We start from the raw sequence: 27114 nt of genomic DNA, 5'->3' as shown, positions 1-27114 counted from the left end.
GTCCATCTAGATAAAGGCTTGTTTTTGTTGATTTTTTTTTTTGGTCAAAGAACTACCTTTTGTTTAATTGATTTTCTGTAGTGTTTTCTATTCTGTATTTTATCTCTGGTCTTAACTTTATTTTCTTCCTCCTGCTAGCTGTAAGTTTCATGTACTCTTAATTTTTCTACTTTCTGAAGGTGGAAGGTTATCTTTTTTCGTATAGGTGTTAATAAATTTTTTTCTGAGTATTAATTTCACTACATCCCTTAAGTTTTGGTGTGTTTTTATTTATCTCAAAATATTTTATCTGTGTGTCTGTCTGTGTGTGTGTTTTAACTCGCTAGTTATTTAAGAGTATGTTACTCTACTCATAGTTCTGAATTTTCTAATTTTCCCTCTTTATTTTTAGTTTCTTTCCATTGTTGTCAGAGAAGATCCTTTTTATGATTTCACTTTTCAAAAATTTATCAGGGCCAGAGCCAGACATGGTGGCTCACGCCTGTAATCCCAGCACTTTGGGAGACCAAGGCAGGTGGATCACTTGAGGCAGGGATTTGAGACCAGCCTGGCCAACGTGGTGAAACCTCATTTCTACTAAAAATACAAAAATTAGCTGGGCTTGGTAGTGCATGCCGGTAATCCCAGCTACTCAGGAGGCTAAGGCAGGAGAATTGCTTGAACGCAGGAAGCAGAGGTTGCGGTGAGCGGTGATCATGCCACGGCACTCCAGCCTGGGTGACAGGGTGAGACTGTCTCAAAAAAAAAACACTTATTGGAGCTGGGTGTGGTGGCTCATGCATGTAATCCTAACACTTTGGGAGACCAAGGCAGGTGGATCACTTGAGCTCACGAGTTCAAGGCCAGCTAGACAACATGGCAAAACCCCATCTCTACACAAATACAAAAATTAGCTGGGTGTGGTGGTACGTGCCTATAGTCTTAGCTGCTCAGGAGACTGAAGTGGAAAGATAGCTTGAGCCCAGAGGCAGGCAGAGGTTGCAGTCAGCTGAGATTGCATTGCTGCACTCCAGCATAGGCAACAGAGAACAGTGAGAACCTGTCTCAAAAAAAAAAAGAAAAAATTATTAGATTTGCTTTGTGATCTAACGTATAATGTATTCTGGATAACGTTGCATATGCGCTTGAGAAAAAATATATATTCTGCTATTTTTGAATGGAATATTGTCTAGATGTCTGTTATATCTAATTGATTTATAGTGTTGAAGTCCCCTATTTTCTTATTAATTACCTACCTAGAAGTTCTATTATTTGAAGCAGCATATTGCACTCTCAAATTTTCATTGCACAACTGTCTTTTTCTCACTCCAATTCTGTCAGTTTTTGCTCTGTATTTTTGGGACTTTCTTGTTAGACCATATAAGTTTTTTTTTGTTTTGTTTTTGCTTTTTTTTTTGAGATGGAGTCTTGCTCTGTCGCCCAGGCTAGAGTGCAGTGGCGTGGTCTCAGCTCACTGCAAGCTCCGCCTCCCGGGTTCAGGCCATTCTCCTGCCTCAGCCTTCCTAGTAGCTGGGACTACAGGTACCCGCCACCATGCCTGGCTAATTATTTTTGTATTTTTAGTAGAAACGGGGTTTCACCGTAGTAGCCAGGATGGTCTTGATCTCCTGACCTTGTGATCCGCCCACCTTGGCCTCCCAAAGTGCTGGGATTACAGGCATGAGCCACCGTGCCCGTCCTAGACCATGTAAGTTTTTAAGTAATACTTCTTTTTTTTTTTTTTTTTGAGACAGAATCTTGCTCTGTTGCCCAGGCTGGAGTGCAGTGGTACAGTCTCGGCTCATTGAACCTCCGCCCCCAGGTTTAAGCTATTCTCCTGCCTCAGCCTCCTGAATAGCAGGAACCACAGGCACATGCCACCAAGCCCAGCTGATTTTTGTATCTTTAGTAGAGATGGGTCTCACCATGTTGGTCAGACTGGTCTCGAACTTTTGGCCTCAGGTGATCTACCCACCTTGGCCTCCGAAAGTGCCGGGATTATAAGCATGAGCCGCTGCATCTGGCCCATGTGTTACTTCTTCCTGATAGATTGACTTTTTATCAATATATTGTGTTCTTCTTTGTCTCTGAAAACAATTTTTGACTTACAGTCTAGTTGGTCTCATATTAGTATAACTGTTCTGGCTCTCTGTTATTATTTACATGAAAAATCGCTTCTCGGCCTTTTGGCTGAGATCAAGTGTATTATTTGCATGGAAGATCTTTTTCTATTTCACTTTCAACCTATTTATGTCTTTGATTCTATGAGTCATTTGTAGATGGCATAGTAGACTTATTATGGGTTTTGTTTTGTTTAATGTATTCTGCTAGTTACTGACTACTTTTGAGAGTTAATTCATTGACATTTAGTATAACTACTGATAAATGGGGACTTACTGTTGCCAGTTTATTATTATTATTATTATTATTTGAGCTTTTGTAGAGACAGAGTCTCATTATGTTGCCTAGGCTGGCCTTGAACTTCTGGCCTCAAGAGATCCTCCTGTATTGGCCTCCCAAGGCAAGGGGATTATAAATGTGAGCCATAGCACCTGGCCATTGTTATTTGTTTTCCAAATGTCACTTTTGATTTTTTTTTAATAATTTACAGTATTGATTCCTTTCTTGTTTCCTTTCCTATTTTTTTGAAAGTTTTTTTTTTTTTAATGGTTACTCTAAGGAGTATAATTAACACCTTAAACTAGTAACCATCTTGATTGAATTACTTGCAGTTTACCTTCAAAATTATACAAAGAACACTACTCCTATACATTTCTGTCTCACCCTTCTTAAGTTGTTATTGCCAAAATTACATTATTATACATGGTGTGCCCATTACCCTAGATTTATAATGCTTTTTTTTTTTGCATAGTCTATTATATTTTATTGGTTATTTTATTTATTTAATTCTTTCTCTTCATTTTGGAGACGATAAGTCTTGCCTCTGCTGCCACGCGCCGGCTGGAGTGCAGTCTCTGGTGTGGAGTCTCGGCTCACTGCAAGCTCCACCTCCCAGAATTCATGCCATTCTCCTGCCTCAGCCCCCTGAGTAGCTGGGACTACAGGTGTCCGCCCCATGCCTGGCTAATTTTTTGTATTTTTGGTAGAGATGGAGTTTCACCGTGTTAGCCAGGATGGTCTCGATCTCCTGACCTCGTGATCTGCCTGTCTCGGCCTCCCAAAGTGCTGGGATTACAGACGTGAGCCACTGTGCCCGGCCCCTGCATTTTACTTTTAAGTCATGTAGGGAAAAAAAGAGGATTTACAAACTAAAAATTCCGTAATACTAGCTCTTAGAGTTACCTATGTAGCTATCTTTAGCAGTATTCTTTATTTCTTTGTATGGTTTTGAGGTATTGTTTATTGCCCTTTCATTTCAGCACAAAGAATTCCCTTTAGCTCTTCTTGTAAAGCAGTCTGCTAGTGATGCCTTTCCTCAGCTTTTGCTCATGTAGGAATCTCACTTTCTCCTTCTGTTGGGAAGGATTGTTTTGCCAGATATTCAAGTCTTGGTTGAGAGTTTCTTTCAGCACTTTCAATATGTCATCCCATTGCCTCTGTCCTTCATGGTTTTTGATGAGAAATCAGCTATTGATCTTTATGTGGAATCTTTGTATACTATGGGTCACTTCTCTCTTTTTGTTTTCAAGATTCTGTCTTTGTCTTTTGATTACATGTGTCTTCGTGTGTATCTCTTTGAGTTTATCCTTAGAGTTTATTTTGCTTCTTGGATGTGTAGATTCATTTCTTTTATAAAGTTTGAAAAATTTTCAATAATTATTTCTTCACATATTCTTTTCGCTCCTTTTCTTCTTGGATTTCCATTATGCATGTGTTGGTATGCTTGATGGTATTTTGCAGCTTTCTTAGATTGTGTTCATTTCTTGTCATTCTTTTTCTTTCTGCTCCTCGGTTTGAATAATTTCAGTTAACCTATCTTAGGATTGTGGATTCTTTCTTCTCCCTGCTCAATCTGCTGTCATACCCCTCTAGTGAATTTTTAATTTCAGTTTTATACTTACAGCTTCATAATTCCTATTTAGTTCCTTTTTATAATGTCTGTTTCCATAGTGATGATTCTGTATTTGTTGAGACATTGTTTTTATAGTTTTCTTTAGTTTTTTTTTTTGTGCATAGGTCCTTTAGCTGTTTTGAGTGTATCAGACAATGAATTTAAAATCTTTGCATAGTAAATCCAATGTCTGTGATTTCTCAGGGAAAATTTCTTTTAATTTATGTATTTCACTGTTAATGGACTACACGTTTTTTTTTTTTTTTTTTTTGAGGTGGAGTCTTGCTCTGTCCCCCTGGCTGGAGTGCAGTGGCGCGATCTTGGCTCACTGCAAGCTCCGCCTCCCAGGTTCATGCCATTCTCCTGCCTCAGCCACCTGAGTAGCTGGGACTACAGGAGCCCGCCACTGCGCCCAGCTAGTTTTTTGTATTTTTAGTAGAGACGGGGTTTCACCGTGGTCTCGATCTCCTGACCTTGTGATCCGCCAGCCTCGGCCTCCCAAAGTGCTGGGATTACAGGCGTGAGCCACCGCGCCCGGCATGGACTACACTTTTAAAATTTCTTTGCATGCCTCATAATTTCTTGTTGAAAAACTGGACTGATTATTGTAACTGTGGAACTATGGAAATCAGATTCTCCTCTCTTTCCAGGTTTTCGTGTTGCTCCTTGTTGTAGTTATTTATTTGGGGACTTTTAAAATTAATTTTATAAAGCCTGTATTCCTTGTCATGCGTGGTCTCTGAAATCTCTTTTCCCTTAACTCAGTGGGTAGCTAATGGTTTGACAGCAGAGAGTGCTTTAAATATCTGGAGCCAAAAATAAACAAAAAAAAAGTCTCCAGGTTTTTAAAGATTGGCCCTGCATTGAGCCACCTCTTCAATGCTTAGTCAGGCTGATTACAGCTGTGACTTAGCACTACTTTACTCCCTGCTGGTGCTAAGTCTAAAGAAAAACTAGAAGTGAAAGCGTAGGTCTCTTCATGTTTTTTCTGATTGTGGACTCTGCCCTGGACATGTGCATGGGCCTTCAGATTGTCTTATATATGTGGGAGCTTTTCACATCCCTCATAGCCCAAATATCTTACTCCCCGCCTTTCCAGACAGGTTTTCGATGTGTCCCTTGTTTGCCTCAACTATGTCTTTTGCTCAGGTGTCAACATCTCATTCATTTGCCTTTTAATGTTTTTGAGGACCATTCCTTGTTTACAAAGCTACTTTTCCACCCTGAGAGAATTCCCAGTTATGCAAAACAAAGGCAAGCCCTTTGCATCAGTTTTTCAGGGGGCCTCCAAATAGGTCAGAACAGACAAACACAATTCCTTGGAAACAAGTTCTGCTCTACTCCTTTCAGAACCAGGAACCCACAGTGAGAACTCAGGCTGCTGTCTTAAAGGTTGCTGCCAGGCTGGGGAGGGGGTTGGGTAAGAGTAGGTTAAAATGCTGGAAACCTTTCCTACCACATGAAGCCCTTTCCTGGTTAAAAGTTATCTTAGTTGCCATAAACTTTCGACTATCTTCAGAGTTCTAATCAACTTGATTCTGACAGTGTTTGCAAGTTTCTTGGTGTTCCCCCAGGAACAAGCACCTGGAGTTCTATTCTGTACCATATTTGCATATGTCACTCTAAAACAGGGATTTTTTTAACCTAGGTTCTTTGTACTTCTAGCAGGTTTGTGGAGGTCCTTAGGAGGTTAACAAACTCCTGAAATTGCATGCCAAATTTTGATGTATGTGCTTTTTTTCTGAGGTAAGGATCCATTATGGTCTCAAGGGGGTCCATAATTCTAAAAGTTTCAAGTACTATTTTAGGTGATCTCCTATTTAAATATAAATAGCTAAAACATAAAGTTATGCTTTGAAAAAAAAAAAAACAAATAAACCTGTAAGTACTCCTTAGGAGCTGAGAAGAAAAATTCTCATTTTAAATACTCAGTTTCTTAGTAGATACCAAGGTTCATTGCAAACCAGGTAAAAAAATACTAAGACATACTCTGTTAAAAACACAACAAAAGAACTTCCCTTGTCAGTAGGTCATCTGTATATAATTTGAAACTGTATTCCTTGCTTTCTGAATTCATATAATATATTATTTTCATGATTAAAAAAATTAATCTGGCCGGGCATGGTGGTTCACGCCTGTAATCCCAGCACTTTGGGAGGCTGAGGTGGGTGGATCATGAGGTCGGGAGTTCAAGACCAGCCTGGCCAAGGTGGTGAAACCTCATCTCTACTAAAAATACAAAAATTAGCCAGGTGCGGTGGCAGGCGCCTGTAATCCCAGCTACTCAGGAGGCTGCAGCAGGAGAATCGCTTGAACCCAGGGGGCAGAGGTTGCAGTGGGCTGAGATTGTGCCACTGCACTCCAGTGTGGGTCGACAGAGTAAGCAAAAAAAAAAAGAAAAAAAAGGAAAAAGAACAGATTGCATCTAGTATTCTTTCTCTTGAACGTATATATAGAAGATAAGTAAACTTCGCGCCGGCCATTGGACCTGAGTCCCTCTTAAGCAATTCGAGATATGTAGATCAAACTTTAGGTAGGAACTGTAACTATGCCTTATTTTGCTTCTGAAAAACATAATGAATTTCTAGATTCTTTTTTCCTCATCTCTTACTAGTTTATGAGATATCTTATAAAGATTATATTGCGGAGGGGAGAAATTTTATGTTGCATGCTAGCTGAAGGTAGAGAAATGAAATGGTAAGGCTGATAATTCCTTTTTTTTCCTTTTTTCCTTGTCAGTTAATTGAACAGAAATTCAAAAGACTCACAACCAACAGAAATGCTGTGTGGGCCCTCTCAGAATTTATGCTGAGAGCGCCCAAAAACCCTGCCTCCAAACGTTTGAGTAGACGCGCTATGGAGTAAAATACACAAGTATTAAAAGAAATCTGTTGCTCCATAAACCTAGAGTTTGACCTAAGTTTCTATATAATAGCTTTTGATGTTTAAGGAACTCCGCTTTTTGCTTAGTAATTATTTTCTTTATTGACCATACAATGTTTGCACATATACAATATTCAAAAGCTTTGCAATACAAAGGAAGTATCTCTTATACTTTTCCTAACACACCTTAAATTCCTGTGCCCAGAGGCAGTCACTGCAACCACGTGTATGAGGGAATTGACTTTAGAAATCTTCTAGTCTAGTTCTCTCATTTATAGGAAAATAAGTCCCCCAAAAGATTAAATAATTCCTTTAGGTTCACTGTTTGTACTTTTCCGTTGTAACTTTTATCTCTTTGGATATCTGTTTCCATATCTACTGCATTTTGCCTCTAGAAATACAGATGATTAATTAATTCCCAGTTTAGTTTTATTGTTTAAGATGCTGTTAGGAAGGTAGAAAGGGGGTAAATTTCTAGAATACCGTTGTACTTCTTTTGAATTTAGTATCTAAATTTAGTATCTAGCACTAAGAGAAGTTTAAACTTTGGTAAAGTTTCTGGGGATAAAAAAATAATACATTTCTAATTCACAAAGATAAATCGTGAACTAGTATGCCTTCTCATTTTTACTTTTCATTCATTTCATAAAATATTCAAAGGACATAAACTCAAGAGTTGAGATTTAATAAAAGTAGTAATTTTTACTGTCGATTCACATAAACTCTTAAATAAAACTGGCTCTTCCCCACCCACTGCCCTTTTAACTGGAGGTGAAGAATACAAAGATATGCAGTACATTTTGATACCGCTGCTGTGATTTGTGCTGACATGCCAATAGTTTTACCTGCTAGTGTTTTTGTACCTTTAGTGCAAATGTCAACAAAATGAAAAAGACGAATGATGTCTTAGTATTATTATGAAAATAGTTTTGATATCACATATACCCCCAAAAGGGTTTTAGGAATCCCCCAGGGGTCCATGGACCACACTTTGACAACCACTGTCTTACAACAGTCTCCTTGTAGGTAACTACTTGACTGATTCCCTCATCTTTGTTTGCTTAGAAGTCACATTTTTTATGAGCTCTACTGTTACCACTATTTTTAATAATGTAATCTGTCACTGTGGTGCCAGTGGAAGGTATCCAAGTTACTGGTGGCAAATCCCTATGGGTCTGCAGCAACCTCAATTCTTGCTTCCTCAGAAGAAATAATTCAACTGAGAGCATTAGGTAGAAAAAGAGACCAAGGCAAGTTTCAGAGCAGGAGTGGAAGTTTATTTAAAAGGCTTTAGAACAGGAAAGAAAGGAAAGTACTCTTGGAAGGGACCCAAGCAGGCACTGAGGTCAAGTGCCATGTTTAAATAACCTTGATCCTAGGACTTTATAGACTGGCCCCTTTCCCATGATTCTTCCCTTAAGGGTGTGCTGCCTCCAAGCCCAGTGCCCTCCTTACCCTTGGGAGGTGAGCATGAGCAGTGTGTTTAGGAAGTTGTATGCATGCCCATCTGAGGCTTTCTTCCCTTTTCCAATAGTGTGCCTCCCACCCCTGGAAAGTTATACTCTGCCATTTTGTCTCTTAATGCACATGCCTGAGAAGTTGCATCTCCCTGGTGCCTGCATTCAGTTAACACTTTAGTGCAACAGGTGAGGATCATCAGGAAATGGCCTCTTCCTAGCATCGGCTGCCAGTTTATCACTTTTAAAGATGCAATGTGATAATTGCCAAACCATCACCTGACATTCCTAGTGGGTGGGGGAGCAGCCCTCTCATGCTCCGCTTAAGCCTGTCTACCTACTGTAACAGCTGCCGTCAGCCCATGAGTATACCTGACCTTCTTCGTTTTTACTCTATTTTTTTCAAATCACCTTTTAACATAATATATGTGTTTTTCTATTTATGTATTTTAATTATTTATTTATTTATTTGTTTGTTTTTTGAGATGGAGTCTCGCTCTGTCGTCCAGGCTGGAGTGCAGTGGCACTCTCTTGGCTCACTGTAACTTCCGCCTCCTGGGTTCAAGCTGTTCTCCTGCTTCAGCCTTGAGAGTAGCTGGGATTACAGGCACACGCTACCTCGCCCAGCTAATTTTTGTATTTTTAGTAGAGACAGGGTTTCACCATGTTGGTCAGGCTGGTCTTGAGCTCCTGACCTCAGGCAGTCTGCCTGCCTCGGCCTCCCAAAGTGCTGGCATTACAAGTGTGAGCCACCATGCCTGGCCCTTATATATGTATTTTAATTTTTAAAAATCTTCCACTAAAATGTGAACTCCTAAGGGAAACTTTGTTGTTTACTTATGTATTCCAAACTTATGAAATAATAACACATTTTGGGGCTTAAGACTGGTTTGTTAAGTACATTTTCTGTAATTTTATATGAGAGATTTGTTTTTTAATCATTCACTTTTTTTGAAATTTCCTTTTTTTTTTTTCCTTTTTTTTTTGAGATGGAGTTTCGCTGTGTCGCCCATGCTGGAGTGCAGTGGTGCGATCTCAGCTCACTGCAACCTCTGCCTTACGGGTTCAAGCAATTCTCCTGCCTCAGCCTCCCAAGTAGCTGGGATTACAGACACCTGCCACCACGCCTGGCTAATTTTTGTATTTTTAGTAGAGACAGAGTTTCACCATGTTGGCCAGGCTGGTCTTGAGCTCCTGACCTCAGGTGATCTGCGCATCTCAGCCTTCCAAAGTGCTGGGATTACAGGCGTGAGCCACCACGCCAAGCTGGAAATTTTCATTTCTACAATCATATTTTATCTTTTTAATAATTAGTTTTCTTACTCTCTGGTTGCTCATCTTTAGGTAGAATTCTGTTCTTTTATGGACTCAGCAAATGGTCATATCTAAGGATTTATAGTGTTTTTGTTTGTTTTTTGGTGTCTCTGTTTCTTTGTGCTTTTTTTGTTTTGTTTGTGGTTTGTCTTAAACACTTTAATGTGATAATCTTCATTTATCTGGTGATCTTTGAACAAACTTTGGAAGAAACTAAAAAGCTGATTGGAAGATGAGTGTATAAATGGACTTCATTGTAAGATAATTGGGCAGCAAAACCATGTTTTCTTTGAGGAACACTAAATTTCAGTCTCTCTTCAGAGACCGTTCAGTTCTTTCAGAGACAGATTTTCCATTCTCTTGCTGGAAGATAGGTAGATTGGGTTGAGGTATAGAGTAGGTAACATACCTGGCTACTATATATCCCGCAGCTGGGCACTGTGTCTCATGCTGTAATCTCAGCACTTTGGGAGGCTGAGGTGAGAGGATCGTTTGAGCCCAGGGGTTCAAGGCCAGCCTGGGCAACATTGTAAGAACCTGTCTCTACAGAAAATAAAAAAAAATTAGCCGAGTGTGGTAGCACATGCCTGTACTCCCAGCTACTCAGGAGGCTGAGATGGAAGGATTGCTTGAGCCTGGGAGGTTGAGACAGCAGTGAGCTGTGATCATGCCATTGTACCTCCAGCTTGGGCAACAGAGCAAGACCCTGTCTCAAAAATAAAAAAATACAAATAATAAACATCTGGGAACTGAGTATTGGAAGAGAGCTAGAGGTTTTCAGTTGTCAGTATGCAGACTTACACTTATCTCCTACTTTTAGTCTAGTGCTTCATTTCAACCTCCACTGTGCTTTATATCCCGAAGTTCAGTTTCTGTGATTCACATTTTGTTGTCCAGTTTCTCCTTCAAATAAACTTCCAGTCTTTGGTAGCATTGAGAATGCTAGTCACCTACCTTTGTAGTAGGGACCCAAAGTCTAACCTGCTGCTTATCAGATTTTTAATCTCTTCCTCTATTTTAGCACCGTTTCCCCTGCCATCTGTGATACCTGATGCCTCTGATTTCTAAGCATTTGGAGGTGATGGTGGGGAGATAAATTAGCTTTGCTCTTATTGGTAGTTCCCTCTCCTGGCATTAAGGTTCCACTTTTCTCTCCTAAGTCAGTTACTGTTTCTTTATTCACTTTTGTCTTTATATGTTGTGGACAGGATTATTAATGTCTACTGGCCTTTTCAGAGTTGGAATTTGTATTTCTGTTTCTTTTCTTTTTTCCTGAGAAGATACTGGGACAGAAATGTTTTTACTTTGCTCACTTAATACTGGAAATATGTGTAAGTTCATTGTTTTTTAACTCAGTGAAAAGACATATGTCAGCTATATTAATTTTTTTAACATACTTTATATTTGCTTTAAAAACCTGATATTTGGCTGGGCATGGTGGCTCATGTCTGTTATCCCAGCACTTTGGGAGGTTGAGGTGGGGGGATTGTTTTGAGCACAGGAGTTCTAGACCAGCCTAGGCAACATGGCGAAACCCTGTCTGTACAAAAATTAGCTGCGTATGGTGGCTCACACCTATAATCCCAGCTACTCAGGAGGCTGAGGCTGGAGGATTGCTTGAGCCCAGGAGGTGGAGGTTGTACTCCAGCTTGGGCAACAGAGTAAGACCTTGTCTCAAAAACGAAAAAAAAAAAAACAAAACAAAAAAGGAAAAACAAACCCTGATTTCTCTGTTCAAGGAAGAGGTGGTTGGCAAGGGTGGAAGCTTGATGGTTGGGGAGGGATCCAGTTGTGCTGATTTTATTTGCCCACTAACAGATGGACATACCTATTTTGTAAGCTAACTGATGTGTGTACATGAGTCCTAGGGTCATCTTTAGAGGACAGGCCCAGCAGAGATGGTAACTGCTTTCAGAAGAGAATGGTTTATATACTGATAATCTTTAAAATATGGTTAAAGGGAAAAGTCATCTAAAATATTAGAACATTTAAGAAAAATGTCATCACTTTTTATTTGTGGGGTACATAACATATAGTTCTTTTTTTTTTTTTTTTTTAGTAGAGATGGGGTTTCTCCATGTTGGTCAGGCTGGTCTTGAACTCCTGACCTCAGGTTATCTACCCGCTTCGGCCTCCCAAAGTGCTAAGACTACAGGCGTGAGCCACCGTGCCCAGCTTAACATAGTTCTTAACTGAGGAGAAAGACTACGGGATATGTTAGGTTGCTTATTTTAAAAAAAACAACTTTAAGGAACATAGCATCAATAGTGATCATGGGAGTTAAAAAAAAAGCCAATATTTGAGTGGCTACTCTATGTCAGGCACTGTTCTTAGGTGCTACATGCATTCTTATCAGTGTAATAGTTTATTAATGACTTCCACTTGAGTACCCTTCACAAATATATTTATTTTTGTACTTTCTGTACCTTAGTTCCTCAAATGATTAGTAGATTTATTTCCAGATAAGTACATGTAATGAGTAAAGTGAAGCTCATTAAAGTTAGATTATATTCTGTGATCCTCATAGCAAACACTTAACTAGAACTTTTGAACTTCTCAATTTTGGTATGCTTTTTTTGTGGGAGTGTGTATGATTTAGACACAGACAAGAGATCCCAAATATTTTACTATTTTTTAAAACAAATTTTACTACATATCTTACTCAATATAAGATTAACAGTAGTCATAATCAGCTTCATATTCATATATCTGATTATAATTTTAAAACAATATAAATTTTTATAACATTAAATTTTGTTTTAAATTAATTTCTATATTTTCTGAGGAAATTTGGTTTTAAATAGAGAAAAAATTTAAATATGCTCTTTCTTCCCTTACAGGTTTCACCTTGCTTAAATGTCCTGTCACGACTGTTGTTTAGCAGTGACCCAGATGTGTTAGCAGATGTGTGTTGGGCCCTTTCTTATCTCTCTGATGGACCCAATGATAAAATTCAAGCAGTCATTGATTCTGGAGTCTGTCGAAGATTGGTGGAACTTTTGATGTAACTATAAATAATTTATGCTTAATAATTGTATGATTGGGATTAAAATTAGCAATTCAAGTAATAGCTTTGTAAATATCTCAAGAGTCACTGTCTTCAGGGAAAATTAAAAAGCTACTGACCCTACACTTAACAGAATAGACACAATCCTAGAAAGTTGACCCTAAAATTTGGAACTTATGTCCTATAGTTGGGACTAATTATTTTCTAAATGAATTTCCTTAGTTTAATGTGATCTCTTTATGAGTTAGAGAAACTTAATTTAATAAGTGTTTATGGAATGCCTGTTATCTGCTAAGGTGTTGTGTGAGACATTGTTAATGAAGTATAGAACATAGTTTCTCCTCTCACAGAACGAATAATCTAGTTTATTTTTCATTATAATAATTAATTTGAGTAAAAGTCCATGTAGTGAAAACCATTTAGTATTTCATCTCTATTAAAGATAACATGTTTCTCTTTGCTGGGCTGTTGTTATAGCTATTTTCCTTAAAAAGAACAGCTTTTCTATACAAAGAAGTTAAAACATTTAAGAAAACTTGTTTTAAAAGATGTTGTAACTTCGTAACTTCATCTTCTTACCTTCTTTAAAAAATGTATTATCTTCCTTCCTTTCTTCTTTTGTCAAGAAGCCATTGTAGGCCCAAACAAGGTAGATGGCACAAAGTGAGGTCTGATAAGGAGTTGGGGTCCCAGCATGAGGACAACATCAAAGGAGGGTGGGCATGCAGGTTCAGCAGGGGGGATCAGGGCCTAAACTTGATAATGACACCCACTGGGGTGAGCAGATAAGCAGACTGGAGCAGGGCTTGGAGCCAGCACATCGTGGGATACCAGTCTAGCTGAGGTAAAAGATTGGCTGATATAGGGAGGTTAGGAAAATAGAAGCTATTTCCTGTTATCAGAGAATAGAGATAAAAATATGGAAGAGGAGAAAGCCTGAATAATTTAATGATTTTAGATTAGAACTAAAAATATCAGTGTGAACTCATGGCTCTTAACATAGCTAGGTATAGAAGTAAATATATATGTGTGTAAGTGTGTGTGTGCATCCTCTTGAAGGGCCTGGGAGCAGTAACACTTCTACATTAATAAGCTAAGGAAACTGAAGTTCAAATTGAAGTTTCTAAACACTACTCTCCATTAAAAGGAACCAAGATTCTTGGAGAAATGACTGGTTTCAGGGCTGGGACTGAGAAAATGTAAGATGAATGCAGGAAGTAATGAATGCTCAAATAATGCACAGATGTCAAAAGGACACAGAAGCCTATTTGAAGGGGTTCTCACTATCCAAACCTGGGACAATTTGTGCTTTGAAATAAATTATATTAATGTATGTTTTATTGAATAAAATATGAAACCCATAAGTCCACATTAAAGCATGTAGTTGGAATGATAGTATTAGAAATACATCACTGGTAATAATACTAATAATTACCAATGCTTCAGAATAAGCATCAAGAGATGCTAAAACCTAGTGGCAAAAGTAGGTTAAGGAGTGGGATTTTGCATTATCTCAAAGTATTTTGTTGCAAAATATTAATTATATTAATTATAAACGGGAAAACAATAATGGTAAAGTGGAAAAGTCTGGCAGACATCATCGTAATTAGTGACCAGAATTCAGTACCAATATAATGGGAAAAAACAGACTGGGATATAATGAAAAGATTATAGCACTTATGATATCCCCCAGCCAAAGTATATAACCTGGGTCTTAATCATTAAAAACATTGGATAAACCCAAATAACTGGCTTATGATCTTCAAAAATGGCAAAATCATGAAAATCAAGGGAAGACTGAGAAACCATTCTGGAGAGACTGGAGAGACATGAAAACTGGCTGTAGTGAATGATCCTGGATTAGATCCTTTGTTACAAAGGTTATCAGAATAATTAGTAAAACTTCAATGGGATCTTTGGCTGAACACCCTGCAGGAGTTTGTAGTGTTGTTGTAACTTTTGTGTAAATTTTAAATTCTTACTAGTATTTGGGTTCATGTTTTTATTATTTTTAGGCACAATGATTATAAAGTTGTATCACCTGCATTAAGGGCAGTTGGTAATATTGTGACTGGTGATGATATTCAAACACAGGTGAGTTCAAACTTGAGTATCAAAAGTTGTTAACATAAGGGACTTAAAAATATTATGTTTCATACAACTTGATTACATATTAATCAAGATTTTAGCATCACCATAATTGTGTGTGTGTCTGTATCTGTGTCTTGGAGGATGGTGAGATGTCAAAGGAGATATGCTGTCAAGATCGACTCCAGCCAGATTTGGGTTACAATCTTATTATTTATTTATTTATTTATTTAGTTAGTTAGTTAGTTAGTTAGTTAGAGACAGGATATTGCTCTTTCCCCTAGGCTGGGGTGCAGTGGTGTGATCATGACTCACTGCAGCCTTTGCCTCCCTGGCTTAAGCAGTCCTCCCGGCTCAAGCAGTCCTCCTGCCTCAGCCTTCCAAGTAGTTGGGACCACAGGTGTGCACCACCACACCTGGCTAATTTTTTTATTTTTTTAGGGACAGGGTCTTGCTGTGTTGCCCAGGTTGGTCTCAAATTCCTGAGCTCAAGCAATCCTCCTGCTTTGGCGTCTCAAAGTATGACTTACAGACATGAGTCACTATGCCCAGCACAATCTTTCTTGAAGATAGAGAAACTTAAATTATTTAACACGTTAGATTCTCCTTTGTTTACTGCTTTACAGTATATTTTTTATTCTAACTTACATATTTTCTTTCAGTTTTATCTTTTTAAAGGCCTATTTGGATACTAATCAAAGTTATTAAACAGTTGCTCTTTAGTAATTGACAGTTATTCATTTAATATAGCTCTTTAAATGAAAATGCCATTCTAGACATATACTGTAATTTTCAGTTGGATTTCCGGTGCACTGCTCCATACTTCTTCACCAGATGAATTTAATGTAAATCACTGGAGTATTTTGAATATAGTAACATAATTAATCTTGCAATGGAATAAAGAATATAAAGGGACAATGCAGAATATACTTGTTTACGGAAGAAGAGTAAGATAGTAAAAAATTTTATGAAGCCAATTGATTCTCCATGCTAATGTTTTTAATGATTGTAGATTTAGATTTTTTTCAGACTGTATGATATATATATATTTTTCAACAATTCATTTGGCAAAACTAGAGGTTGGATCCTGACCTCAAGTCACCAAATCTTTTTTCAGTTTTATCAGTTGAACTCTTAGAACATTTGTAAATATGAAGGATACACCTCTGATTTTCATTTTATTGGGTTGAGAACAGGACACTTCCTTATAGTGGCATGAGACTAGGTTTACCAATAGCAGAAGTGTAGAAGACAGCAAATTTTCCTTTGGGAGGAATTTCTCCTTTCTTAATTTCATTTTCTAGAATGTTTTTTGTACATCTAAATAATTCATTAGTAGATTTTCACATAGGTTATTTACTATAAAACTTTTTGTTTCCATTTCTAACTTGTTTTAGGTAATTTTGAATTGTTCTGCATTACCCTGTCTCTTACATTTATTGAGTAGCCCAAAGGAGTCAATTAGAAAAGAAGCCTGCTGGACTGTTTCTAACATCACTGCTGGAAATAGAGCTCAGATTCAGGTAACTACCCTCCAGATATGAGAGTAGAACAGCAAGGTCTAAGAAACCAGTTTGGACAAAAGTTAACACTTTTTAAATGTTTTTTATTGAGTTACTAAAAAAGATTCCTTTTTAAAAAGATACCAAAAAGTATTTTAAAGAACATAGCCTTTCCTCCTCTAAAATAATAACATTTACTTGTAGTATTCTAGTGAAGTATAGCAAGTGTGTGTGTGTGTGTTTAGCATAGTGCCTGACACATAACTGGTTTGTCTTTACGAAATATATATATTAATATAGACTAATAATCAACTTTTTTTTTTTTTTTGTTTTTTTTTTTTTTTGAGACGGAGTCTCGCTCTGGGCACGTCGCCCGGCTCGGAGAGGTGCAGTGGCGCACTCGTCCGGCTCACTGCAGCAGGCCTCGGCTCCCGGCGTTTCAACCGCCATTCTCGGCTGCCGCTCAGCCCCGAGTAGCTGGGACTTAGCAAGGCGCGCGCGCCATCTCGCCCGCTAGTTTTTTTTTTGTATTCTTTTAGTAGATGACGGGGGTTGTCACGCGTGTAAGACGCAGGATGGTCTCCGCGATCTCCTGACCTCGTGACTCGCACCCCGTCTCGGCCTCCCAAAGCAGTGCTGGGATCTACAGGCTTGAGCCACCCCAAGAGCCCCGCGCCGGGCTTTTTGGCATTAGTGTTTAAATAAGTTATGCAAAATCTTCCTCTCAAAGCTTTTAATGATTTATTACGGTCCTATCAAGCTTCTTGTGTCAGTGATTACTTATCCATTTTGATCAGTCACATGCCTTGTGCTTTATCATCTCTAAAATTTATATTTTGTTATTCTCTAGTCTTTAAAAAGCCAATTTCCTATGTAAAAGAGAAATATTTGAAAGTTTGCTGACAGAATAGAAATTAAAATTCTTGGAAAAGTATTTCCAAAACCTTGACATTTTGAAGCCATTGAGTTTCAAGATTTTTTTTACTGGTAATATTTTAGAAACAGTATTTGTACTGATTATATATTTTTCCCCCTCTCAGGCTGTTATAGATGCAAATATTTTTCCTGTTTTGATTGAGATTCTTCAGAAAGCAGAGTTTCGTACCAGAAAAGAAGCAGCTTGGGCTATAACTAATGCAACATCAGGAGGTACTCCAGAGCAAATAAGGTATGATATAAACTTTTTAATTGTTTTTTAAATGTAAATGAGACAAAAGTTGAAATAAAGCATATTTTTATTTACTGATGCAACTAAAGTATTATTTCTAAGTCAGTTTGATAATATGAAATGATGGCATGTATTATATCAGTTACTTATTCACAATGTTTTTTTTTTTTTCATTTAAAATATAACATCATTCTCCTTGATAGGCTGCTTATGAAAATCAGAGATTAAAATCCAAATGGAAACAATCTATGTTAATTTGCAGAGTACACTGTCATGGGCATTAAATATTTTTTAATCACAAAAATATAGCTTTATTATATAGAAATGGCTAATAAATTTGAATATCCACTTTAAATAAAAAGTGAGATAGACACTATTTATATGGTGATGTTCTGCTCCTCATTGATTGTTAGCCTTGCCTATGGATAGTATCTTACTTTTATTTTTCTATACTAGTTACCTTTTTTAAATATTAGCTTTTTGAGTCTAAGCTTTTTAAATTTATTTATTCTGCTGACAATATAAATAATAGATGCATGGGCTTTTAAGTCAGCCTGATTTCAAATCCTGCTCCTTCAGTAAAAGTTGTGTGGTCTTGACAAAGTCATTTAACCCCTCTAATCTAGTTTCTTCATTTTAAAAAATGAGTTCCAGTAACAAATAATAATGGTAGTATAGTCAGCCTTCCATATACTTGGGTTTTGCATCTGTGGATTCAACCACCTGCAGGTCAAAAATATTAAATAAGAAAAAAACAGTAAAAAATGCCAGTACAACAATACAAAATAATACAAATTTAAAAACAATACAACAATTAGTAACATAGCAATTACATTGTTTTAGGTATTATAACTAATCTAAAGATGATTTCAAATACATGGAAAGATATGCGTAGGTTGTATGCAAATACTATGCCATTTTATATAAAGGAATTGAGCATCTGTGGATTTTGGTATTGAGAGGAAGGGTGTCCTGGAACCAATCTCCAATGAAACTGACAGACTGTATCTTGATAGTTAAGTGAAATTTATGTCTTTGAAGTGTCAGCACAGTTCCTAAACATGTTATTAATAACTAATAGATAATAACTAAGAATACTATTATTATTATTTGTAATCATCATACTTTTTATTATCAGTATTGATTCCTGAATCTCTTTTTATCATGTACTTTCACTCTTTTTTATCTGACATAGCGAAGTTTCACTTACACCTCTATTAAAAGCTTTACTTCTACAGTATTGTCTTGTTTGGAGGATCCCTCCATGAAACTAGACTTCTTAGAAAATATTTTCTAATGCATATTTGATTTATTTTTCAATTTATAAAAGAAGTCAAATTACAATGCTATTTTATAAATCACATGATTTTGAAATCTACCTATTGTTAAATTGTCTTTTATTGCCTTCATTTGTAGTATTATCTTGCTCTCTCAAATTTGTATCGCTGTATATTGGTAACATTTGTCTCTGCCTCTTATTTTCTATTCTCTTTGCTTTAATCAGTATTTCCACTTTGTGTCATGGATACAAGCAGTAATAAATCAAGACCCTTCCTTTGTTCTATTTTGTATTTTTTTAATGCTGATGTTATTTTTATTTTATTTGGGCTGCAAGTTTGTTCACTTGCAAATAGTTGTATTTTTTCAATTAATTTTTGTGGTTATATCTATTATGTATAATATTCCTTTAATTTATTAGTGTGGATCAAGTACCCAAACTGAGAAAATTATTTTTCTAACCACTTTAATCATTTCATTAAGTCTGCATATATGGGAAAAGACCTCTTGATCTCAGATTAAGTTCTGCATCTATACCACTAGTTGAATGCCTACTATTGCCAGTTATTGCGCTAAGTAAGTCATTTCAGTTATTGAGCACCAGCAATGTATCAGGTACTTTCATGTATTTTATCTCCTTTAATCTCTTAACTGTGAGGCAGTTATTCATTCAACAGATATTTTTGATCAATTACAGTACAGTATAGGGCAAATGAGTGCTCCAGTGAAGGTATATACTTTTTTTTTTAAGAGGGACAGAAACTTTTATTAAATGTCTATTGTGTTCCTACAACAACTCTCTGAAGTTGGTACTATTATTATTCCCATTTTTAAGATGGGGAAACTGAGACACAGAGTAATTGCTCAAGGTCACGAAACTAATAAGGAGTGGAATTGGGACTTGAAGGCACACAGCCTGGCTTCATAGTATGTTTTTAACCTTTGTACTTAATATGGACTGTTTGCCAAGTGAACAAATCAGTTACTTAATTTACATTATAGAGTGCAGAAAACCAGCCAATAACTAGAAAAGGACACGCATTCAGAAATTAATGGGGGTTTTTTTTTGTGAATATTATTTATGAAAATTATTCACAAGAGAGGCTGTTTTGTTCCTCAGGCCTTCTGCGCTTCTGAAACACAGCATATATTTTAGAACATTAGCTGTGATTATTATTATTATTATTCTTATTTTTTTTTTTGAGACGGAGTCTCGCTCTGTCGCCCGGGCTGGAGTGCAGTGGCCGGATCTCAGCTCACTGCAAGCTCCGCCTCCTGGGTTTACGCCATTCTCCTGCCTCAGCCTCCCGAGTAGCTGGGACTACAGGCGCCCGCCACCTCACCCGGCTAGTTTTTTGTATTTTTTTAGTAGAGACGGGGTTTCACAGTGTTAGCCAGGATGGTCTTGATCTCCTGACCTCGTGATCCGCCCGTCTCGGCCTCCCAAAGTGCTGGGATTACAGGCTTGAGCCACCGCGCCCGGCCGCTGTGATTGTTTTTATGGGAAATTTTCTCAAGTTTAATTTAGATGTCTTTTCTTTCTTTCCATTTCTGTCTACCCCCATATGACCTCTGTGTGTGTGTGTGTGTGTGTGTGTGTGTGTGAGTGGGTGTGTATGTGTGTGTGGGCTTGCCTTTAAAAAACAAAAAAAAAAACACCTTTCGAACCTACGTTTAGTGCTCAGATGAGCACCATGAAAAACAGGCCCAAGTTCCAGTTTGTGTGTGTATTTTATAGTCTTTGCAAGATCATTTATTGCTAAGTATGTTAAATTAGAGAATAGTTGAGTAAAGAAAATTTTAAGTTTCCTATGTGAGAATTTAAATATGTGTAATGTTTACATTTGTATAGGAATACTTTTTCTTAATTGCTTATATAACATTTCACTATGAAAATATTTTGCGTTATTGTTACAAACAGTACTTAAGTCTTTTAAATCTTTTTTTCCCATTTCTTGTCTTTTAAATTAATCTGAAGGTATTTGGTAGCCTTAGGCTGCATTAAACCACTTTGTGATCTTTTGACTGTTATGGACTCCAAAATAGTCCAAGTGGCTTTAAATGGACTTGAAAATATTTTACGTCTTGGAGAACAAGAATCTAAGCAGAATGGAATAGGCGTTAATCCATACTGTGCTCTCATTGAAGAAGCATATGGTAAGCAATCAGTTAAAAATTTGCAATTATAGTCAGTTCTTAACTATCTGTCATAGATACTTTCCCCTTCCAGTTCCCTACATTTTTTTTGTTGTAAAAGCGGTATATATTTTTTTAAGTTTTAAAATATCACTCATAATTTTATTACCCTAACAATTTATTTTTATTATTTACCTTTTTTACATTGTCTTTATGCACAAATACTTTACATTGACTTAATTGTATTGTATGTGTAGTTTTATGTTCTACTTTTTAACATTTGGAGAAATTTTAAATTTCTACATAATATTTATTATAATGGCCACATAATGTTATTATATAGTATATATAAATATGTAATTTTTTTTTTTTTTTGAGACACAGTTTTACTCCGTCTCCCAGGCTGGAGTGCGGTGGTATGATCTTGGCTCACTGAAACCTCCACCTCCCGGGTTCAAGCAGTTCATGTGCCTCAGCCTCCCGAGTAGCTGGGATTACAGGTGCATGCCACCATGCCCGGCTGATTTTTGTATTTTTAGTAGAGATGGGGTTTCTCCATGTTGGCTAGACTAGTCTCGAGCTCCTGGCCTCAAGTGATCCGCCCACCTCAACCTCCCCAAGTGCTGGAATTACAGATATGATCCACCATGTCTGGCCATAATGTTATATACTAAGTGAAGTTTTAGCCATTTGAATGGAAATTTAACCATAACCTGTTGTTGACCATTAGTTTGTTCCCAGTTTATCACTTTATGTATACCAAAATAAGCATCTTTCTGTGTATAAATTTATTTCTATTATGGAATTAATATCCGGGGATAAATTTTCAGGAATTCAGTTGCTGAGTCTTAGGCACTGACTTCTTTTTAAGCTTTTGATATGTCTTCTCATTTTGCTTTCCAAAGGCCTGTTGCTGACAGAGTCACTGGCATTGTATGAATCTATTCTACAACCTCATACTTTTTTTTTTTTTTTTTTTGCGGACTCAGCAGATGTAAAATAGTACACCAAGTTGCTTTTATGTACATTTTTTTGGTTTACTTACTATAGATAGTAGTATGTATTTTTCGTGAGTTAGTCTATTTCCTCATCCAAATTGCATATTTATTATACTTTGGTTATCTGTTTGACTTTTTTTTTGGTAAAAATTTGAATTGTATTTTATAGTAGTTTATTTTATACGGCTTTTCCTAGGTCTGTCTTTTTTTTTCAGATCGTCCATTGAATACATTCTTTTATTTTAATAAAACATCCCATGTTCATTTATGTTTAACATAAATAACTCAGTCTAATTTTCTATTCTTTCAAAGTTTACAAAGTCATTGCCTCCACAGAGATTTGATGAAAATTAATTTTTTTATTTGCCAAGTTTTAAAAATTAGGTTCTTAAAACTTTTAACTTAATCATATGGAATTTATTTTAGATAAAGCATGAATCTAAATTGATTTTATTTGCATTAAATGTTCACTTTTCTGTATTAAGTCCTCTTAGATTATATGGCTAATTCAGACTTTTACTTTTGATTCTTAAAGCCCATGATATCACTTTGTCTTTCTTTCAAATTATATAACATCACTGGATAAGATATTACATGAATACAAGATTTAGTCACTGATTTAAGAGTATTGTCTTACTACAGTCATTATTTTGACCCCAAGTTAGACTAGGGTTTGAGCTTTTCTGTGATCGTATATAGATATGACTTCTTTGCTGCTTTTTTATTCCATGATAATCTGATTGAAGTGGTTTATCTGTAATTAAATGAAATATATTTTCAGCACTACCTAGACTTATGTGTAGAGCTTTTTCTGATAAGCAGTAAAATCTATTGCTATAGAATTTCGTCATCCTTTCAAAATGAGGCCTTTCAGTTTCAATTGTAGTTTGTAATTCTGTTAAATCGTACAGCAGCCGTATGTTTTTTATTGTATGGGTTTGCAAATTTTACACATTTATTTCATACTGATATTCTCTGGCTCAGCCTGTTTTAGTTTCTTCATTTAATTTGTTTTGTTGCTTTCCCTTTTTGCGCTATGTTAGTTACTCTAGAAAGGATCTGTGGAGTTACTTTATCTAAAACTGCCATTTTACAGTTGAGAAACAGAAGAACTTACCTGGCCAAGATCACACACCTAGCAGGGTGGTGTCTGTGATCTTACTCCCAGGCCTATGGTCCGTCTTCATATCACACTGCCACATACTCTCATTCTTGAAGTATAAACCATCAGTGATGGCTATCGATATGTGCAACAATTAGATTAAAATAGCAGTCCCATTGCCAGTGAGGTGATAGATGATGTTCATTTATTATTTTGATTTAAACATATACTGAAATTGTAGTAATAATTTGTTTTTATATATATGCTTTGTATAATAGGTCTGGATAAAATTGAGTTTTTGCAAAGCCATGAAAATCAGGAAATTTACCAGAAGGCATTTGATCTGATTGAACATTACTTTGGTGTAGAAGATGATGACCCCAGCATTGTACCTCAGGTGGATGAAAACCAACAACAGTTTATATTTCAGCAGCAGGAAGCACCAATGGATGGATTTCAACTTTAACCTACTGGAGGAAAAAAAATTTATGGCTAAAAAGGGTAGCTTCAGGTAACTCCGCTTTGTTGCCAGCGTCAGTAAGAATGTTTCTTTTTTTTACATAGAACAGAAAAGAGAATTTGGTGCACTTTTAGAAAGCAAAATGAAACAAAAATTTTCATTCAGATGCAACCTTTCATTGTAGTTTGTTGTTGTTTTAGTTTTGTTGTTGTTGTGCCTGTATTTATATCTTCTATTGTTTGGATTTTTGTATCTATTTGTGAATAATTGAATATGCAATTATTTAGTAATTTAAGCTTGAAAAGGAGAACTTTGGTGAAGTATTACTTAGTAATTCTGAATTTTTTCAAGCATTCTTGGAAACTGCACATTAGCAGTAAACCTATTGATAATTGCATTTTGGCAGTAAGTCTTACATACCCAATCTCTACTAAATCTACCTCTATCTTGAAGCAGAAATAAAAACAAAAAAGCTTCAGAAGCATGAAATAATGCAAATGCTAAATTAGAATGTGAAAGTATTTATTACCTTAAATTATATATATCACTGTGCTGTAGGTTATACTTTGCAAAAAATTGCAACAGAAAACCTATAAAATTTATTTATAAAACAGAAGAAATATTGTACTGATAATCCATTCAAATGTGGCAATTGTGAAGAGAGAAGCTGTTCTTCATGTTGAACACATAAAAAGATTACAAAACATTTAAATATTTCTGTTTTTAACATATAAGTGCTACGTATATTAGTATATTTTATATTTCAACCAAATATGCTACCATTTTGAAACAGTGTTTGTTTTCACTCATTGTTTTAAAGAGCATCATGAAAGAGATGTCATCATGAATCTAAAGTAGTGCTGCATATCTAAAATAATAACTAATTATTTCTCTGATTTTTCAGAGCAGTAATTGAAAAGTTTCATTTTTTATATAATAGTAAGTTTAGGTACTTGAATGACAAAATTATCCTGAAGAAATAACCTTATTGTGTGTTAAATTTTATTAAATGCATTTAACATTTGGATGCTAAATGATGATGATAATGAAAATTGCTAGATTCTTTAATATGGTTCAAATCTATGATAAACTTTTTTCTTTTAGTAATACTCAGAGGGCCATACTGCTGCTTGTTATGAATCATAGATTACATTCATGTCAGATTGGTCAATATGTATGTTTTATGATTTAACAGCAAAAACCTCTTCAAACTGTAAATTTAAAAGAAAGGTTTCAATAGAAAAATTATATATATATTTATTTATACATATATATGTGTGTTCGTTACTCTCACAGTTCAACTACTGTTGAACTCAATCTTTTAATTTATAGTTATACATAGGCTATTTGCGTGTCCAATTATATACCTAGAACACTTACTTAAAACTTAGTTTACAACTCTTTTTAAGATGAGAACTAAGGCAATTTTGATATGATTCATGGTCTGTTCTTTAAAGAAAGATTTCATTTATGATAGTATTTGTAATGTTTCTGCTGGAAATCAGAGGCACGTTCCAAGAGGAAAATGTATATAGGAGTACTTTTAAAGAATATATCACTTTGTAAATTACATATCATGAAACTAAACTTTTGACAAGACACTTAAAACCTACAGGTGTAAAATACAGGTTTAAATGGTGTTCGTAATGCTGAGTGCATCTGCCAGCCCTTTTTTATTATTAAGTAGAAGATTGTATCTGTGCCCCTTTTTTCATAGTGGAAGGTATATAGTTGAGTATAAAATGGTTTCCTTTTGCATTATCTGTATTAAAAAAACAGGGTAGTTATATTAAAGCTTACCAAATTGATGATGAATTTATCAGATAAACATTTTTGTGGTGCAGATGGTTCTAAGTATCAGGTGACAGGGTATTCTACTCTTTCTAGTCAATTAAAATTGATAATGCAGCATGATTCATAAACTGACCAGCTGTGCCTCCTTTTATTTCGAGGACCCTGTAGTCACTATAATAAATTTCTAAGCCAAATTTTTCAAACAAAATAGTTCTTATAGAAGGAAAAATAATATATATGTGTGTGTTCATGCATACACACAGAATGACCTATGAAAGGGAACTTAAATTTTGCCGGTAAAACAAACATATCTCTACAGACTCTGATTATACTTTATAAGCATTTAAATACAGTTATATTTATTTCCTTGAATATATTACTTGGGTAAGTAATTTTATATTTGATTGCAAAGAGCACTATATAGCAGTTGGGACCAGCTCTTGACTTGGCTTGACTTGGCTTATTGTTATGAGTTTATTGGATCAAGACTAACAAATACTTTGTTATTAAAATTCTTCAAAAATATAGCTACTCTTTTCAAGTATACCATTTAAAATATTTCATCAGGCAGAGCCCTGACCAGGAAAAAAGAAAAAAGAAAGAAAGAAAGACAGAAAAGAAAAAAAATAAAATGCTCCAAAATGTATTTTCATTAGTCTTCACTGGCCCTTGTGGGGGGAAAAATACTTTTTTAACTTGCTTTTCTAAGATTTGTTATATTTATATCCAAGATAAACTATGCCAAAAAAAGTGTTATAAAGAGGAATGCATGTAGCATTAATGCAAATATCAAGAAAATACTTGAAAGAGTCCTTTTCATTTATTTAATTAAATTTGGTGTTTTATTTTTGTCTGAATCTGAATTTCTCCTGTTTAATCTATGCAATTATGCTTGTTTTATATTTATAAGCACTTGACTGGTGTGGTCTTTTTACTATGTTTTATTTCAAAACGTTGTTTTAAGTGATAGTGTTCTTAAATTTTAGTGTCATTTGTTCAACTTACTGGTAACACCAGAACAAGAAAGCAAAAAAATAATAAATTCTGCTGGCACGGAACTGACATATCATTTGGTAACTTTAAAACCTATTTGCAGTTAAAGGTTGATTTATTGGATAAAGGACTAAAAGAAGCATATATTACCTTTGCCTTTATATTTTTTTTCTTCTTTTAAGACGGAGCATTATGGAAAATAAATATAAAAAAGTCTTAGTGAATTTTGTTGCGGTTCTCAATTCAGCAATCTACTGGCTGCTTGTGAAACTGTGAAATCAAACTGTTCTTAACCTTTATTCACTACATGGTTTTATGAAATGTGACATTTTAGGAGCCAATATAATAGAGCTCTAAAAGGATAGTGTATCTTTAAATTCTGACTGGGGAGTAAGAAGATATTCTTACCCTACTAAATAAACCAACTTTTGAGCAGTATGCAATATTATGAAATGTTACAACACTGTATTAACAAATAATAAAATCTTTTAAAATTGCATTTATATAAATGTGTCCATTTCATTTTTTCTTAAGATTGTTGTTTCCTAACAGAACAAAGACAGATGCTATTATTGGTTAAAAATCCATTTACTTTCTAAAACCAACAAAGGAGAAAAAATAGAATAGAATTATAAAGAGTAGCTCATCCAAAACTAGACAGAAAAAGAGAAAAAGCAAATGAAGATGGAACAAATAGCAAGATAGATCAAACTCAGTTATATCAGTAATCACAGTAATTACTAATGATTTAAACATGCCAATTAAAGTGCAGAGGTTATCAGTTTTAATAAAAAAGTAAGGCCGTATTTTACAGTGAAATTTTAGTTGAAAATTAGTTTTGATTTTAATGAGCCCTTAAAGATTAGTTCAACCTAATTTTAATGACATACACAATGTGCTCATTTTAGCATTGTATGTAGTGGCCAGAAACTGTGCCAAATAG

The 27114-nt window shown here is 35.6% G+C and overlaps 1 protein-coding gene across 1 annotated transcript in view; it reads left to right on the top strand.

Moving 5' to 3' along the window:
• KPNA5 (karyopherin subunit alpha 5) overlaps positions 1 to 26674 on the top strand; it is a 54345-nt gene extending 27671 nt beyond the window's left edge. The window contains 9 exon segments of the mRNA XM_017855459.1: positions 6754 to 6790; positions 6792 to 6830; positions 9554 to 9562; positions 12486 to 12649; positions 14668 to 14746; positions 16138 to 16263; positions 17283 to 17410; positions 20667 to 20845; positions 23203 to 26674. Coding sequence (XP_017710948.1) covers positions 6754 to 6790; positions 6792 to 6830; positions 9554 to 9562; positions 12486 to 12649; positions 14668 to 14746; positions 16138 to 16263; positions 17283 to 17410; positions 20667 to 20845; positions 23203 to 23390 — 949 coding nt within the window. The 3' untranslated portion in view covers positions 23391 to 26674.
• The last annotated feature ends 440 nt before the right edge of the window (positions 26675 to 27114 follow it).

This window comes from Rhinopithecus bieti, unplaced genomic scaffold (genome assembly GCF_001698545.2).
Source record: "Rhinopithecus bieti isolate Rb0 unplaced genomic scaffold, ASM169854v2 scaffold_41207, whole genome shotgun sequence".
In the NCBI taxonomy this organism is placed as follows: Eukaryota; Metazoa; Chordata; class Mammalia; order Primates; family Cercopithecidae; genus Rhinopithecus; species Rhinopithecus bieti.
This window is presented reverse-complemented; position numbering and strand designations above follow the sequence as displayed.